At 45.8% G+C, this 17561-nt stretch overlaps 1 protein-coding gene across 1 annotated transcript in view; it reads right to left on the bottom strand.

Annotated features, from left to right (window-relative positions):
* RNPEPL1 (arginyl aminopeptidase like 1) overlaps positions 1-10484 on the bottom strand; it is a 91841-nt gene extending 81357 nt beyond the window's left edge. Inside the window, exons 1-2 of the mRNA XM_075340370.1 lie at positions 9192-10484; positions 8873-9013 (exon numbers count right to left, since the gene is read on the bottom strand). Coding sequence (XP_075196485.1) covers positions 8873-9013; positions 9192-10199 — 1149 coding nt within the window. The 5' untranslated portion in view covers positions 10200-10484. The remainder of the gene's footprint in view (positions 1-8872; positions 9014-9191) is intronic.
* Positions 10485-17561: the final 7077 nt, after the last annotated feature.

Below are 17561 nucleotides of genomic sequence, written 5' to 3'. Positions count from 1 at the left end.
GATGAAAACTCCTCCACTGAGAGTCTTAATTTATATTATAGCCAGTATCAGACTATGCCACCCTATGCAAGTGTTGTAGGGGTCATGGCCCGCTGTCCTGTTAGCCAAAACGGCACCAAAAGAATTGTCCAGTTTCATTTAATAAGAGTGAAGAAAGAATGTTCCCGCCATATCATTTATGAGATTAAAGCGTACAAGAGATGATCCCCACACTTATCTCATGGCTTACTCACATGAATGTATAACTTGAACAAGTGCTATTTGATGGTTGATCGTATATTACTCGGGAAATGTTATACTATGGGGCAGTGCCGATCAGCCTTTTTTATAATGCCGATTTGACATGAGGAAAAAAATTGCATCATGCTGCAAGTGGCAGCACAAATCAGACGGCATGCACCCATTCAAGTCTATGGGTGCATGGATATCATCAGACTGTACTGAAATCTCATCCGAGTGCAGTCAGATTTCCGCAAACTCACAGAATGGAGATGGAGAAATTGTGTTATGCATCCTCTCCTCTGTGCTCGATTCTCACATGTGAGAGAATCAGATCAAACTAACCTGACACTCGAATTTAACTCTGATCAGAGTGTCATTAACACAATAGATCCGATTCTCTCACAGATATACGATCGTGTGACCCCGGCCTTACTGACAGGCTGCTGTGATAAATGTACTACACTTCTGCCTTAAAGGGGTATTCCTATCTCCAAGATCCTATCCCAATATGTGTTAGGTGTAATAACAATAACAGCAACAATGTTATCAAATACCTCCAATTAGAAATGTAGTATAGTTCTATTGATTAGCTATGTCACTTACCTCATGTGCAGGGCATTACAGTAGCTTGGGTATTCATAGTTACAACCACGAGCATCTGTCACTATATAAGTGGTTGTAACTATGGATACCTAAGCTGCAATGCCCTGCACATGAGGTAGAAGACATTGCTAAACAGGAGATCTATACTACATTTCTAATAGGATGTATTTGCTATTATTATTACATATACTACATATTGGTATAGAATCTTGGAGATGTGAATAACTTCTATAACAATTCTGGATGTTAAAAGTAGATAATTGCAAAACCAGATTCTTACTTCTTTTATATAAAAACGTATAATTTTATTAGTATCAAATTACGTACATAACAAACAATTAAAAAGCAAAGTGAATAGAGGAAGGATGATCTTACCCTATCCTGTTCCTTCCTCAATACGGGGGTCGGCGTCCTAATGTGAAGACGCCCCCGTTCATCGACGGCTATCCCTGGGTATTACCCTCCCTATTGGTAGAAAGTGATCCCTCTCAGAAAGGAAACAACCCCTACAGTAGTAACACCACAGTGAGGAAGAGGTGCTCAGTCCGCAGTGGCTAATTTGTCTGTATCACCACTCAGATGAGTAGGGATACGGGGCCTAGGGAAGTCGTCAGATGTTCATAAGTCTATGTGCTCAGTAAGAAGGGTAGATAGGTGAGTCACATTTCTTATGAGAAGCAAGAAATGCCCAATAGAAAGGTAAGTAACATTTCTTATAAAACTCAATTCAAGAAATGCCCGACGCATTTCGCCCTTGTCAATATCAGGGGCTCATCAGGGGCTTTTCAACAATTTCTTGAGAGAATTTCTTGTCTTTGGACAGATCAGCAATCGCTGATTTGCCACTTCAATAGTACATAGGGAGAAAAACGTGCTGCCTATTCAGCTAGTTTATCCTAGAATATGTCAGGATGAATTTTTCACCTTTCTGAATGGTAATTCCTATGTTACTCACACCTCAATGGAGTTAGGGTACTACTGGACACTAGAGTGGTTATAGATATCCACACTGGGCCATGTCATACATCACTCATAACAGTGGCTGAGGAATGTACTCGTATGTATAGCCTCCAAGAGAGTCAAATTACTCACAACGGGGGAACCTCAGGTTCATCCAAAGGACTGAATACGTTTAGGGCAGTCAATCACGTATTATTGGCAATATACCCACTTATGCAGCCTCCAGTAATAAAAGAGGGGGTACTTCTACTCCAGAACCTTAGGCTACTTTCACACATCCGGTTTGAGCCCTGCGGCTCAATCCGGCTGTGAAAACTATGCAACGGATGCGGTGAAAACACCGCATCCTTTGCATCAGTTTTTACATGCGGCCGGTCCGGTTTTTTCCGGTTGCGGCATGCTACTGAGCATGCGCAGTGGAAAATACCGCATGCGGCGACCGGATGCGTTTTTTTCCGCATCGCGCCGCATCCGGCCTCCATAGGGATGCATTGAAAAATGCGCCGCAGCGGCCGGATGCGGCGCGATGCGGTGTTTTTTGCCGGAGCAAAAAACGTTGCAGGGTACGTTCGATCCGGCCGCCGCATCGGCTAAATCTGCCGCATGCGGCAAAAACCGGACCGAACGCAAGCCCCTACGGCACAATGCGGCACTAATGTAAGTCAATGCAAAAAAACCCGCAATCGGCGTTACAAAAGCCGGTTGCGGTTTTTCTGCAGAACGCCGTATTGTGCCGCAGAGCAAAAATCCGGATGTGTGAAAGTACCCTTAGAGAGGTCCGTATGGGGGAATCCAGGTATGGCGTCCATTGGGTATATTGCCAATAATACGTGATTGACTGCCCTAAACGTATTCAGTCCTTTGGACAAATACAGACAAATTAGCCACTGCGGACTGAGCACCTCTTCCTCACTGTGGTGTTACTACTGTAGGGGTTGTTTCCTTTCTGAGAGGGATCACTTTCTACCAATAGGGAGGGTAATACCCAGGGATAGCCGTCGATGAACGGGGGCGTCTTCACATTAGGACGCCGACCCCCGTATTGAGGAAGGAACAGGATAGGGTAAGATCATCCTTCCTCTATTCACTTTGCTTTTTAATTTTTTGTTATGTACGTAATTTGATACTAATAAAATTATACAAAAAAACAAAAAAGTGAGCCGGAGTATGAGATGGTATACATGGAACTTGTGAGACCATGTTCACACTGGCCATGAGACAAAGAGAAACCAAGGAAAAAAAATTGTGAAAACATACCCTGCTGTAACTAAATAAAAGCATAGTGCATATAAACATAGGGTACTTAGTAAACACTGTTTTTGATCAAAAAAAGCATAAAGCTATCCCACCAAACGTCAAGGTGTATTCAGTTGGGATAGTACCTACACTCTCTAATATTAAAACCTTACCATGGGTCTAAGATAGGCCTCAATGTGGCTAAGGGCTGAGAGCGACCGGGTCCCAACAGGACACACACAGTCAGGGGGATTCACAGAATGAAATGTCCAGCTCGCTTAGAAGGGGGCCACTCCCTGTTTGTACTGAATACAAAAAAACTACATAAAAACAAAAAAAACAAAAAAAAAAAAAAAAAAAATTTTTTGTTATGTACGTAATTTGATACTAATAAAATTATACGTTTTTATATAAAAGTAGTAAGAATCTGGTTTTGGAGATGTGACTAACCCATTAAAAGGTCATGTTCACTAATGGACAATCCCTTCTTAACAGCAAAAGTCTGCTTCACAAAATCAAAAAGCGGAGACTTCTCTCCTGTGCTGGCAACAGTCTGCCTGTTGTGTCTCCTGGCAGGCATGTCACACTGTTATACGAGATGACCGCTGAAGTTGAACTCTATTGAGTTACAGCACTGGAAGACATAGCTCTGTGACAGGAACAACAGTACCCATCCACCATTTTGTGCAGCAGACTGGAGATAAGGTGTTGTCCAGTAGTGGACCACCTCTTTAACTTGCACCCCTTTTTTGATGTGTGTTAGTTTTTGTGCCTCCCTTAACCCCTTCACCCCCGGCCACTAAAACACCCTAATGACCGGGCCAATTTTTGCAATTCTGACCAGTGTCACTTTGACAGGTTATAACTCTGGAACGCTTCAACGGATCCTGGCGATTCTGAGACTGTTTTTTCGTGACATATTGTACTTCATGTCAGTGGTAAATTTAAACCGATAATTTTTGCGTTTATTTGTGAAAATTTAGGAAATTTTGCGAAAATTTTGAAAATTTCGAAATTTTCAAACTTTGGAAATGTATGCCCATAAATCTGAGCGATATGTCACACATAATAGTTACTAAATAAACTTTCCCACTTGTCTACTTTACACCAGCGCAATTTTCGAAACAAAATGTTTTTTCGTTAGGAAGTTAGAAGGGGTCAAAGGTCATCAGCAATTTCTAATTTTTTCAACAAAATTTAGAAAATAAATTTTTTTTAGGGACCACATCACATTTGAAGTGACTTTGAGAGACCTAGGTGACAGAAAATACCCAAAAGTGACCCCATTCTAAAAACTGCACCCCTCACTCTGCTCAAAACCACATCCAAGAAGTTTATTAACCCTTTAGGTGCTTCACAGGAACCAAAGCAATGTGGAAGTGTCAAGGGAGGAATTTTGGGTCAAGACTGCTAATGGAGTCTTCATTTAGGATCCAGAGACGGTGCCCCATTAATGCTGTATACCAGTGCCGATATATATCAATGTATATAAGACAAAGAACACAGACATGCTCTCTTTTCAGCCAGCATCACCAACTGAGCTCGTATATTACGATAGATCCAATTATACAGTAAGTAAGCATAAATAACCTTGAAACTAACGAAGGAGTGTGTTCACTCCCCAATTTCTCTCATCCCTCCTGCCCTCCCGTACATTCCTTTTGTGTGAACATTACTGATAAGAGTTTATAGCTTCACATTCTGGCTTTATCATCTTTAGTTAACTCCTTCATGATTATACAACTTTGAATTATACTACGGGTCTGTGCAATTGCTACACAGACAGACAGATAATTTTGCATCTACATCTACATTTTGATTTAGTTATATACACAGATATTCTTATTACGTTTGAACAAACAAGCTATAGCTCAGTGCCACCTCCACAGAAGGAAAAAATGAAAATTTTACTTTTTAACACAAAAATGTTAATTTAGCCATAAAATTTTCATTTTCACAAGGGAGAAAAGAGAAAGTACACTCTACAATTTATTGTGCATTTTCTCCTGAGTACGCAGATACCTCATATGTGGTAAAAATCAATTGTTTGGGCGGACAGCGGAGCTCGGAAGGGAAGGCGCGCCATTTGAATTTTTGAACGCAAAATTAGCTGCACTCATTAGCGGGCGCCATGTCGGGTTTGAAGACCCCCTGAGGTGCCTAAACAATGGAGCTCCCCCACAAGTGACCCCATTTTGGAAACTAGAGCCCTCAAATATTTTTTCTAGATGTTTGGTGAGCACTTTGAACCCCTGGGGGCATCACAGAAGTTTATAACGTTGAGCTGTGAAAAGAAAAAAAAAATTATTTTTTTTTTACCACAAAAAACTGTTGCTTCAACTAGGTAGCTTTTTTTTCACAAGGGTATCAGCAAAAATTCACCATAAAATTTATAGTGCATTTATTCCTGAGTACGACGATACCTCATATGTGGTGGAAAGTAATTGTTTGGGCACATGGCGGGGCTCAGAAGAGAAGGAGCGCCATTTGACAGCAAAATTGGTTGGAATCATTAGTGGACGCCATGTCACGTTTGGAGACCCCCTATGGTGCCTAAACAGTGGAGCTCCCCCACAAGTGACCCCATTTTGGAAACTAGACCCCTCAAGGAGTTTATCTAGATGTTTAGCGAGCCCCAAGGGGCTCCACAGAAGTTAATAATGTTAAGCCATGAATACAATTTTTTTTTCACCACAAAACTGTCACTTGAACCAGGTAGCTTTTTTTTTCCACAAGGGTATCAGGAAAAAATGCACCATAAAACGTATTGTACAATTTCTCCTGAGTACGCAGATACCTCATATGTGGTGGAAAGTAATTGTTTGGGCACATGGTGGGGCTCAGAAGAGAAGGAACGCCATTTGAGTTTTCAAACGCACAGACGCGGTGCACTAATCGGCCGCTGCAGGACGCACGGTCGGATGAGATACAAAAAGCGTTGGGGATACGGAAGAAAAAAAAAAAGGTCACGCCAAAAATTGAGCAGGGATGCCAATCCGTTATGTGCATCCCTGATCAGCGCTCGTCGGGACGCACGGACGGCTGCGATACAAAAAGCGTTGCGAATCCGGAAAAAAGTCACGCCAAAAATTGACCACGGATGCAGATCCGTTATGTGCATCCCTGATCAGCGCTCGGCGGGATGCATGGACAGATAAGATACAAGAAGCGTCGGGGATATGGGAAAAAAAAGTCCCGCTGAAAACTGACCATGGATGCAGATCCGTTATCTGCATCCCTAATCAGCGCTTGGCGGGACGCACGGACGGATGGGGTGTAAAAATGGACAGGAAACAAGAAAAAAAAAAAAAAAAAGTTATACTCACAGTACCAAGAGGATCACTGACCAGAGGAACAAGAAGACAGTGAGATGGACAGCTTTACACGAGCAGCAGGTAGGACGTTGGACAGATCAGCAGAAGGACCCAGCGACGGAGGCAGATGTGATCGGGCCAGTGAAGACCTCGGACGACCCGTGAAGGCAGGTAAGAGGATGTCGGAGGGGGGGGGATGGGGAGGGGGGTGCAGAGAGGGAGAGCAGAGGGGGCGGAGAAGCAAAGGCAGTAGGAAGGAACTTTGGAAGCAGAATAGAGATGACAGAGGAGGCAGGCAGATCGCGTGGGGAGCAGATCGGGATGCCGGGGGGCAGATCGGGGGGGTACGGGCAGGGGCCTTCACGGGAGCGCGCAGGGTCCATCGCGAGAGCGCGCAGGGAGCGGAATACTTACCATTGGAGCAGGAGCGGTGACATCAGAGGCTTCGGCGGCAGCAGCAGCGGTGCCGTGGTACCAAAAGTACCAGCCAGTGCACGCTGCAGACATGTTGGGGGAGGGTCCCCAGACCAGCACAGGCCTGGGGAGGGCGGCCACCTGCAGATCACACCGCCCCACTGCACACTGATTGGAACGATCGTGCTATGACGCGCAATCGCTCCAATCAGTGCTGCAGGGGCTGGGGGCGACATGTTTGAGATCCATCTATGATCTGCTGTAGCTGCTACAATAGATCATAGCAGGATCTCACAGTATCGCACTAATTCGGGCATTATTTTTGCCGAAATTAGTGCGAACGATGTGGTTGGCGGTTCAGATTTGAACAGCCAATCACATCGATCGCCTATGGGGGGTGGCGATGCCACCCCCCCTGGGGTCAAGCAAAGGTCCCCTGCTGTAAGAAACAGCAGGGGACATCATTTGAAAGCCGTGGCTATGGCCACGGCAATCAAATGAAGTTTAGGCCGTAAAATTACGTCCCTGGTTGTTAAGTCACGTTAAAATAGGACGTAATTTTACTGCCCGCGGTCGTGAAGGGGTTAACAGGGAGTGTGGCTTAGAATAAAAATGACATGGCTCTATGGGAAAGGTTATGACTTGAGATTAGATACTGTGCACCAAAATTATGCAAAAATGTTGGCACAAAGTCAGTCAACTAATATCAGATATAGACTAAAGATGCATTAAATTTGTACAACAGCAAACGCCATTGTGATATGTTTGGTGCATTTTTAGATTCTTTTGTTCACACTGTCTAAAGATTTAGACAGTTTTGGTAAGTTTATTCCATCAAGGGTAGCATCAGGGTGAATGTCAGCAGTCACTCGTCACGTCTCCTCAATGTGGTCATTCATTGAGAAGGAACATGGGGGCTTGTTCTAGTGACCGGTCGATGTTTCCGAATTCAGACCTTTATTATGTACCTTGTGGAAGTCTCGATGTGAAAACCATTTAGAGAGGTTTATCAGGGCAAGAAAATGTTCAAACCAAGCACAGCTCTTAGGCTATGTGTCCACGGTAGAATGTTGCTGCGGATTTTTCTGCATGAAAATCCGCGACTTTCGCGGCAAATCCGCACCTTTTTTTTGCCGCGGAATTGCCACGGATTTTGGTGCGGATTTTTTTTTTTCCCAATTCTATAGCCAAAATCCGGATCAAAATCCGCAACAATAATTGACATGTTGCAGATTTTTACGGATCAAAATCCGCGGAAAAATCCGCAGCATGGACACAGCATTTCCAAAATGCCATTGAAATGGCTTGGAAGTGCCGCTGCTGCAGATTTTTGGAAAATCCACGGCTTTTCCGCGAGAAATCCGCGGCAAAATCCGCGCATTTTCCGCAGCGTGGACACATGGCCTTAGGTGTTGCAGGAAAGCTCAGTTCACCATCCACCTACAACGTCCACCTTTCTCTGGCTTCTGCCATCTAGAGCATCAATAAGGCTGGGGCCACACGGGGATTACTGCGATACCCTCGCATGACACTCGGCTCACGCTGTCAGTACAGCAGAGCCGAGTGTCCCTGCGACTGAAGTCCGACTGTGCGAGCGGACCTCAGCTGCAGGGGGCGGCCGGCTCTGAGAAGGGGAGGGAAGGATTTATCTCCCTCCGTAGCCGGCGATTGCCATTCTCGCACTGCACTCGTGGTACACCGGTGTACTGCGATTTTTCTCTCGCCCCATAGACTTGAATGGGTTCCAGAGAAAGAGTCTCGCATTACAGTCGCAGCATGCTGCGATTGTTTTCTCGGTCCAATTAGAGCTGAGAAAATAATCACTCATGAGTGCTGACACACAGGCTAATATTGGTCCGAGTGGAATGCGATTTTTTATCGCACTCCACTTGCACCGATTTTCATGCCGTGTGGCTTAGGCCTAAATGGTAGGATATAAACGTAAAACAAGTAGGTAGAAAGGTGCCATGAATTTGCTCAGCCACACCATGGTGCACCAACTGCAAGTGCTTGGTTTGAACAGTTTTGTGCTGACAGACTCCCCTTAAATGCACAATTTTGCGCTTTCTAAAGGAAACAGTACGATAAAACTTCAATTTTTCAGTTCAAATGCTACAACGTACCTTGACAGAGGCGGAGTAAGTACACTTTACAGCCGGTGTATCAAAGCAAGGGAAGAATGAACGGTTGCAAACGGAGTGTCCTTGAGTGAACACAAACAACTCCGAGCTTCCATAGGAGAGTTCAGGGTCCAGCCACCATACCTGGGAAATGAAACAGAGAAGAATATAAGAAGTATAACACAAGTAAGCTTCCTGAGCAAACTCTGCAAGACTACATCATACTGACAAATCCGCTACAACCGCCACGGAGGACAATCCCTGTAGAGAAAGCTTCCATATCCGATTGTCATACATAGCCTAAGCTATGCGGCAGACTCACCGCAGGACCCTCTCCGGTGACGTAGTGTACGATGACCTGGAACGTCTCGTTGGTCTGTAAAGTTTCAGGCACAGTGATGGTGAGAGCCGAGCCATAATCTGTCAACTCATCGACCCTAAAGTCCAAAGGGAAGCAGCAGGTGCAACGAGAGGGCCCAGAATCATTGGCATTATGGATGCCACAAGGCTGTCTAAAAGTGCTAGGCAATTCCTCCATTCCAGGAATGTCCATTGGTGGGAAGTGGGGAGGGGTAACTGCTGGAGCAAACATGCCCTCAGGGGTTGGAGAGACCAGAGGATCTGGTGACAAGGTGTAGCCAGAGGACGAGGAGTGGAAGGACAGGTCAGCGGTGGGAGAATATGGGGCGGCTAAGGGGTTTAGAGATGGAAGTGGAGATACTGGGGGGCGATGACCATTCACAATGGGGCCACCCGGTGAACATGGAGGCGTGTGGTTACGAGAAAAGGACAGGTCAAGGGGCTCAGGGGCCACAATAGGGGGGCAGTCCAATGTGCCAGGGGGCATTGTGCCAGGCTCTTGTGCCACACACCATAACTGTTCAGTGAGTGGAGAGCTGCCGGGGGAGTCAGGCGTCCCCGGGTGTGGGGGGCACACACCTGGGGCATTTCCAGTCCGGGAGTCCTCGCCCTTGGGGCAGGTCTGCTTGGCACACTGGTAATATCTGGGACTGGCACTCTTGCTGTGCCGTCCTCCCCTCCGGCAGCGCACAGAACTCACTCTGACCACCGGGTGAGTGTCCAGGACCAGAGTCGGGCCCCCGGGTACCAGCGGGCTGAGCTCCAGCACCAGACAGCCGGACAGGTCCCTGGTGTCCGGCCGCAGCTCCAGCCCCAGGTGGAAGTGATGCAGGCGGTAGAGCTGGAAGCTGGAGGCGGACGCAGGGTCTGGAGGCCCCGGGAGAAATTGCTGCGGAGGCTCCGGGACAGGCCCGGGGTGCAGGGGACGGCGGCAGCAGCAGAGCGCCGGGCATGGCGCGACCGAGGACATGCCCAGGACACTGGTCCGCAGCGTCTGCCGGCGAAAATCTCTGCAAACACCGCTTCCACTATGTAAAATCCATGGGGCCCCGAGAGGCCTAATCCGGGTGGAGCAGTAAACACCGGCCGGCCCGGGACAGGAAGTGACAGAGCGGGGAGGCGAGGCCTGAGCCTGGTCAGCCCCCCCCGGTAGTCAGAAATGGATCCTGTGTGTTGTTCTGGGCTCTCCCACTGCCCGCATACCGGGTATTACCGCCAGTGTACCTGCACACGGCCCGCACTGACAGCTACCGAGTAACGGAACTAGCCTAGGGGGCGCCAGTGAGCTGACAGCAGGCGCCCATCACGTGAATGCACTGGAGACTGCAGGATGAAGGCTGCTGCTCTGTGTAAGGGTCCTGTGTATCCTCCTAAGGTTGTTATAAGGGTCACATAACCCTGACCCTGTGCTGCAAAGTTATAAATTGAATATGACATGATATTGCCCTATTGGGACTGGAAAATATCACCGGACTGTGAAAGGAAAATATCACCGGACTGTGACAGAAAAATATCACCGGACTGTGACAGGAAAATATCACCGGACTGTGACAGGAAAATATCACCGGACTGTGACAGAAAAATATCACCGGACTGTGACAGGAAAATATCACCGGACTGTGACAGGAAAATATCACCGGACTGTGACAGGAAAATATCACCGGACTGTGACAGGAAAATATCACCGGACTGTGACAGGAAAATATCATCGGACTGTGACAGGAAAATATCACCGGACTGAGACAGGAAAATATCACCGGACTGTGACAGGAAAATATCACCGGACTGTGACCGGAAAATATCACCGGACTGTGACCGGAAATTGTCACCGGACTGTGACAGGAAATGGTCACTGGACTGTGACAGAAAAATGTCACCGGACTGTGACCGGAAAATATCACCGGACTGTGACCGGAAAATATCACCGGACTGTGACCGGAAAATATCACCGGACTGAGACAGGAAAATATCACCGGACTGAGACAGGAAAATATCACCGGACTGTGACAGGAAAATATCACCGGACTGTGACTGGAAATTGTTACCGGACTGTGACCGGAAATTGTCACCGGACTGTGACAGGAAATGGTCACTGGACTGTGACAGAAAAATATCACCGGACTGTGACCGGAAAATATCACCGGACTGTGACAGGAAAATATCATCGGACTGAGACAGGAAAATATCACCGGACTGAGACATGAAAATATCACCGGACTGTGACAGGAAAATATCACCGGACTGTGACTGGAAATTGTCACCGGACTGTGACCGGAAATTGTCACCGGACTGTGACAGGAAATGGTCACTGGACTGTGACAGAAAAATATCACCGGACTGTGACCGGAAAATATCACCGGACTGTGACAGGAAAATATCATCGGACTGTGACAGGAAAATATCATCGGACTGAGACAGGAAAATATCACCGGACTGAGACAGGAAAATATCACCGGACTGTGACAGGAAAATATCACCGGACTGTGACTGGAAATTGTCACCGGACTGTGACCGGAAATTGTCACCGGACTGTGACAGGAAATGGTCACTGGACTGTGACAGAAAAATATCACCGGACTGTGACCGGAAAATATCACCGGACTGTGACCGGAAAATATCACCGGACTGAGACAGGAAAATATCACCGGACTGTGACTGGAAATTGTTACCGGACTGTGACCGGAAATTGTCACCGGACTGTGACCGGAAATTGTCACCGGACTGTGACAGGAAATGGTCACTGGACTGTGACAGAAAAATATCACCGGACTGTGACTGGAAATTGTTACCGGACTGTGACCGGAAAATATCACCGGACTGTGACCGGAAAATATCACCGGACTGTGACAGAAAAATATCACCGGACTGTGACCGGAAAATATCACCGGACTGTGACCGGAAAATATCACCGGACTGTGACCGGAAAATATCACCGGACTGTGACCGGAAAATATCACCGGACTGTGAAAAAAAAAATTCACAGGACCGTGACACGAAAGCTGCTGCGACCTTTATGAGACCAACACCTCACACCTTTACCGCAGCCACGCACCGAGCACTTTGAGGTAGTCACTGTCAAAATGTTGCAAGTATTTCTAAATGGTATCAATAGATACTAGCTCTAAGGCTATGTGCACATGCTGCAGATTTGGTGCAGAAATTTTCTGCATCAAATCTGAACCTTCTGGCAGAAAAAACGCACCAAAAAACGCATCCGGTTTTGGTGCTTTTTTCTGTGCTTTTTTTTCGTGACGTCAATTGCTGAAAGGGCTAAAAACACAGAAAAAACAGCCCAACAATTGACATGCTGTAGATTTTTCTGCATCAAAATCTAAAGGGGAAAAAAATGCAATTTTACTTCAGAAATCTCATCAACTTTGCTGACTTCAGGAGAGGCTTGCAGATTTAAAAAAAGAAAAAAAAATGCATCAAAAACCTCAGCGTGTGCACAAGGCCCAACCCTGCATAGCAGGCCCCACACAGCTCCATCAACGAGAGACAAAAAGTTCTCTCAGAAATCTCAGGTCTTAGAATATACCGTCATGGCCAAAACTTATTAGAATGACACAAATTGTGGTTTTCTCACTTCACTGCTGTTTTTAGATGTTTTACTCATGTTTCTATGGTTACTGAACTACAATTATCAGTATTTCAAGGTTTTACACTTTTAATGACAAATACATCAAGTCTATGTAAAGACTCAATATTTACTGTGCTGACCCTTATTTTTCAAAACTTCTGCAATTCGCTGTGGCGTGCTGGATATCACCTTTTGGACCAAATCATGACAGATGACAACCCATTCTTACTTAATCATTGCTTGGAGTGTACACAATTTTTGTGTTTAGGTTTGTCTACCCACTTAATGAGGATTGACCACAAGTTCTAAATTGATCTAGGGAGTTTCCTGGTCTTTGACCCAAAATGTCAATGTTTCCTCATCTGCAGCGACCGGTTTAGGTGAGTATTGTAAAGTGTTTTTTATGTTCTACACAGCGGTCTGGAATCTTATTGTAACACCTGCCTGGATCCACAGACTCAGACGGGCTGTAATGGACAGGCTAGAGGGAAGCCATTCACCAAGCAGGACCCCCAGAACCCTGAAACCCTTTAACCCCTATACAGGGATTTGGAATTACACAGGGCCCTGGAGATCACTACCTGTGGAAGGCTGCAGTCTGAGAGCGTGGTCGTCAGGCAGGGTCAAACCAGGAATTGCAGAACAGGGACAGAATCGGCAGGCAAGGACGTAATCAGAAACAAGCAGAGGTCAAAACCAGATCCGGCAGAGAGGTACAAAAACAGCAGGCAGGAGGGTAGTCAGGAAACGAGCGGTAATCAGCACACAAATTCACAGAACAGGAGAGAGAATTTTCAGAACTATCTCTGGCAGAGGTCAGCAGACAGGAGGGGCATTAAAAAGGGTGTGGTGTCTTCCCATAGGCTGTAGCTGAATGATGGTACTTCAGCTGGGAGACACCCGCCACCTACAGTCAAGCCAGTGGCACTGCAGATCCCCAGGAAACCCAGACCAGTGCATGAGCAGAGCCTGTGCCCACCGGCGCCGCTAGCATCGACTCCTCTCCCATCACCAGCACTATCCAAGGCAGGAACACGGCGTCGCCTGGCGATCGGAGTAGAAGTCGATGGAGCGGACTCCCGTGGTGACGTAACACTTATATACAGCATGTTAGAATGCTGTATATAAGAGCCCACTGGTGGTGGCCGCAGCTTATAGGGCAAAAAACTGGTGATAGTTTCCCTTTAATGACACTTGCTGGACTCCAGTAGTATTACAAAGCAATAACATATTTAATCTGACAGAATAATACCAGGCAATACGTCAATGAAAGAACTTTTCCACCGGCTCCTATCAATGCAGATACATTTGTAATGGCCTCTTTTGGATTATTACATAATCCCTTGAAGAGGAATCAAGCCGTCCAGTATGCCTAAGAGGTGTCGCCAAAATAGATGAAGGGGCATTGTCCTGTAACCACCCAGATGTGTAGTGATGAAGACCTGAAAAGAATGCCTTTATCCTTTCGTAGTGCAAAATTATTATTTTCCTGTTACTGTTGTTCTACAACCTCTTTTGAGTTCATGAGGATATTCTTTATGTAGGTCCTGTAGCGAATTAGCTCAAGTAGGCAATGGCACGGATGTTGTAAAGAGGCACACACATGTTAACAGTCCAAAAATTCAGTGTTTTATTCACACAAATAGCAAACAGAAAAACACAGTCTTACTTCAGATAGGTATGCAAAGGAAAAGTTCATCTTGTCTAAGGCTGCTTTAACACCTCCGGTTTTTCCTGTGCGGCACAATCCGGCGCTTTGCAGAAAAACCGCAACCGCAGTGGAACATTCTGCAATGACCAAGTCAATCACCAGATCTTAACCCAATTGAGCATGCATTTCACTTGCTCAAATCCAGACTTAAGACGGAAAGACCCACAAACAAGCAAGACCTGAAGGCTGCGGCTGTAAAGGCCTGGCAAAGCATTAAGAAGGAGGAAACCCAGCGTTTGGTGATGTCCATGGGTTCCAGACTTAAGGCAGTGATTGCCTCCAAAGGATTCGCAACAAAATATTGAAAATAAAAATATTTTGTTTGGGTTTGGTTTATTTGTCCAATTACTTTTGACCTCCTAAAATGTGGAGTGTTTGTAAAGAAATGTGTACAATTCCTACAATTTCTATCAGATATTTTTGTTCAAACCTTTAAATTAAACGTTACAATCTGCACTTGAATTCTGTTGTAGAGGTTTCATTTCAAATCCAATGTGGTGGCATGCAGAGCCCAACTCGCGAAAATTGTGTCACTGTCCAAATATTTCTGGACCTAACTGTAGCTAAGGTTCCAGAGTTGCTAGTCCATTCAGGTATGTTTTTCCCACCAAACCAGATTCATTTTTCCAGCCCAACAACCCACACACTGAGGAGTTAGGCCTGTCTATTTATGGTGTCCTAATGCACCTGTGCACCTAGAGCATTGCCCAAAAAACCCGATCTAACAGAGAAGGTCCAAGCCAGGTTTGACCTCCTTCCCTGTGGCTCCCCAGTGTGAAAGGCACTTGCTGGGAGAAATATATCTTCCATCCAGCACCACACCCCTTCACTGTCGTAGGCCTGCAACACACTTCCGTGCCGCCGGTACGGGTTTGGAACATTTTTACATGTAGTGGCGGCACGAGCACACGTGCACCAATGTTACCCTATGGTAACAGGCACACACACGTAATGCCACACGGACCGTGTGTCCGTATGGAGCATACATGTGCCCGTGTGATCCACACGTAGACATGTCCGTTTTTCTCTGGCATCACGGGTGTCACACAGAACGCAATGTGTTCCGTGTGACACGCACCGAAGAAAACACGTGTCTGAGAAAAAAATAAAAAACTTTACTCACCTTCTCCAGCCCTGCTGTCTCTACCGTTGCTGTCACTTGCTTCTTTGGCGCCCCTGACACGGTCAGGCACCACTGAGTACTGCACCCATGCTGGGATAGTACTTCCAGGTAATCCTAAAGGCCAGAATGAGGTGTGTACGCACAGACACATAGCAACCAGGTCTCCCACACCTTTATGTATAATCTTTCTTTATTGAATAGAAGATAAAGAGAATAACATACAAACAACCAAGGATACAGAGATGGCATCACAAGTATCACCATTATATGAACAGTAGTACTATAAACATTCTACAACTGATACACTTCATCCTTTAAAGTATTAGAGCCATCTAATTCAATCTGTCTTCCTGTATCGCTACACAAGTCTGATATTTGCATATTTAAGAGGAAGAGGAGAAAGAGAAAAAAAAAAAAAAAGCCACTCCTCACTTGTTTTACATTATGATCTCCTCCATCGCATGGGTCATTTTTCTTTAATAAGAACTTATTGTACTCAAAATCTAGTATGATCCTTAAGAATAACCGACACCTTCCATTTTTACCTGTACAGAAATAGAAAAGAAAAGAGTATCGAGAGAAAAGAATAATCATATATAGACCAGAAAAGTAAGCTTAAGAAGATAAAGAGAAACATCTAAGGATTTGGGAGGGGGAGGGGGGTAGCCGCTTATAAAGCCTATCCTGATCCGTCCACTAACTATTGCCGTTCCACTGAGGCTCAAAAAAGTGTTCGGTAACCATCTGTATCTTTAAAAAGTATCCAAGACGTCCAAATTTTCAAAAACCTCTCGTTGCGTCCCTCTGCCTCTGCCATCAATTCCTCCATATGATAAATATACTCAAATTCCTGTGTCCACTCCCTCAAAGCCGGGACCTCTTGTGATCTCCAGTGTCTGGGTATCACTGCTCTTGCCGCTGCCAAACAGAACCGTAGTATATCCCCTTTTTGGGCTTTAATGGAACCTGGGAGCATTGACAACAGTGCTATTTGAGGGGTCTGTGGCACTACTGTCCCAGTTATTTTTGTATATGTTTGAAAAATTGCCTCCCAGAATGGTTTAATTTTGTAGCAGTACCACCATATATGTGTCATCGTCCCCCGGACTGCCCCACAGCGCCAACACTCCTCGGCAACAGAAGGGAAGATCCTGTGCAGCTGCACCGGACACCGATACCATCTTGTCAAAATCTTATAGTTTTTCTCTTTTGTGTACCCGGCAGTTGACATTTTATGTGTAAATATATAGGCTCTCTGTTTTTCTGTGTCTGTAAAAGTCGTCTCCAGTTCTTCTTCCCACCTTGTCATATATTTGGGATCCGAGTCCGCAGAGGGAACTGCCTGACCTATCAACTTATATATGAGGGACATCAAATGGGGTGGTATAGAATCCTGCATAAACAATTTTTCAAAGGGCAAAACCGAGGTGTCTGACCGACCTCCTATTCCCCGTGACCTGGATTTAACAAACGAATAGAGTTGTCTGTATTCCATCCAGGACAATATCCGAGGGGGTTCCATATTTTGCATCTGCGTGAAAGATCTCATGTTGGACGCTATGAGGGTGTGATAAATCCTACCGTCCTGTTGAACATTCCATCTTAAAAAGTTGGACCGACCGACTCTCGGGGGAAATTCTGGGTTGGAAATGATAGGTGCTAAAAGGAAGGGGCATCCCACCAACCCACCTCTCTGTTTTACCTGATCCCATACCCTCAATGTGGCTTTAATAAAAAAATCCGCCGAAGATAATCTCACCCCCTCTCTGGACTCAAGCCATGGAAGATATTTTAAGGGAGTTGAAGAGCTTTCCTGCTCAAGTGTGACCCATTTCTTAACCCTTTCGTTAAAATGCCAATCAAACAGTCGAACTAACAAGGCCGCCTGATGATATCCGCGTAGGTCAGGAAGTCCAGC

Source organism: Anomaloglossus baeobatrachus, chromosome 3 (genome assembly GCF_048569485.1).
Source record: "Anomaloglossus baeobatrachus isolate aAnoBae1 chromosome 3, aAnoBae1.hap1, whole genome shotgun sequence".
Classification (NCBI taxonomy): domain Eukaryota; kingdom Metazoa; phylum Chordata; class Amphibia; order Anura; family Aromobatidae; genus Anomaloglossus; species Anomaloglossus baeobatrachus.
The sequence above is the reverse complement of the archived record's forward strand: the minus strand, read 5'-3'. Positions and strand labels throughout refer to the sequence as shown.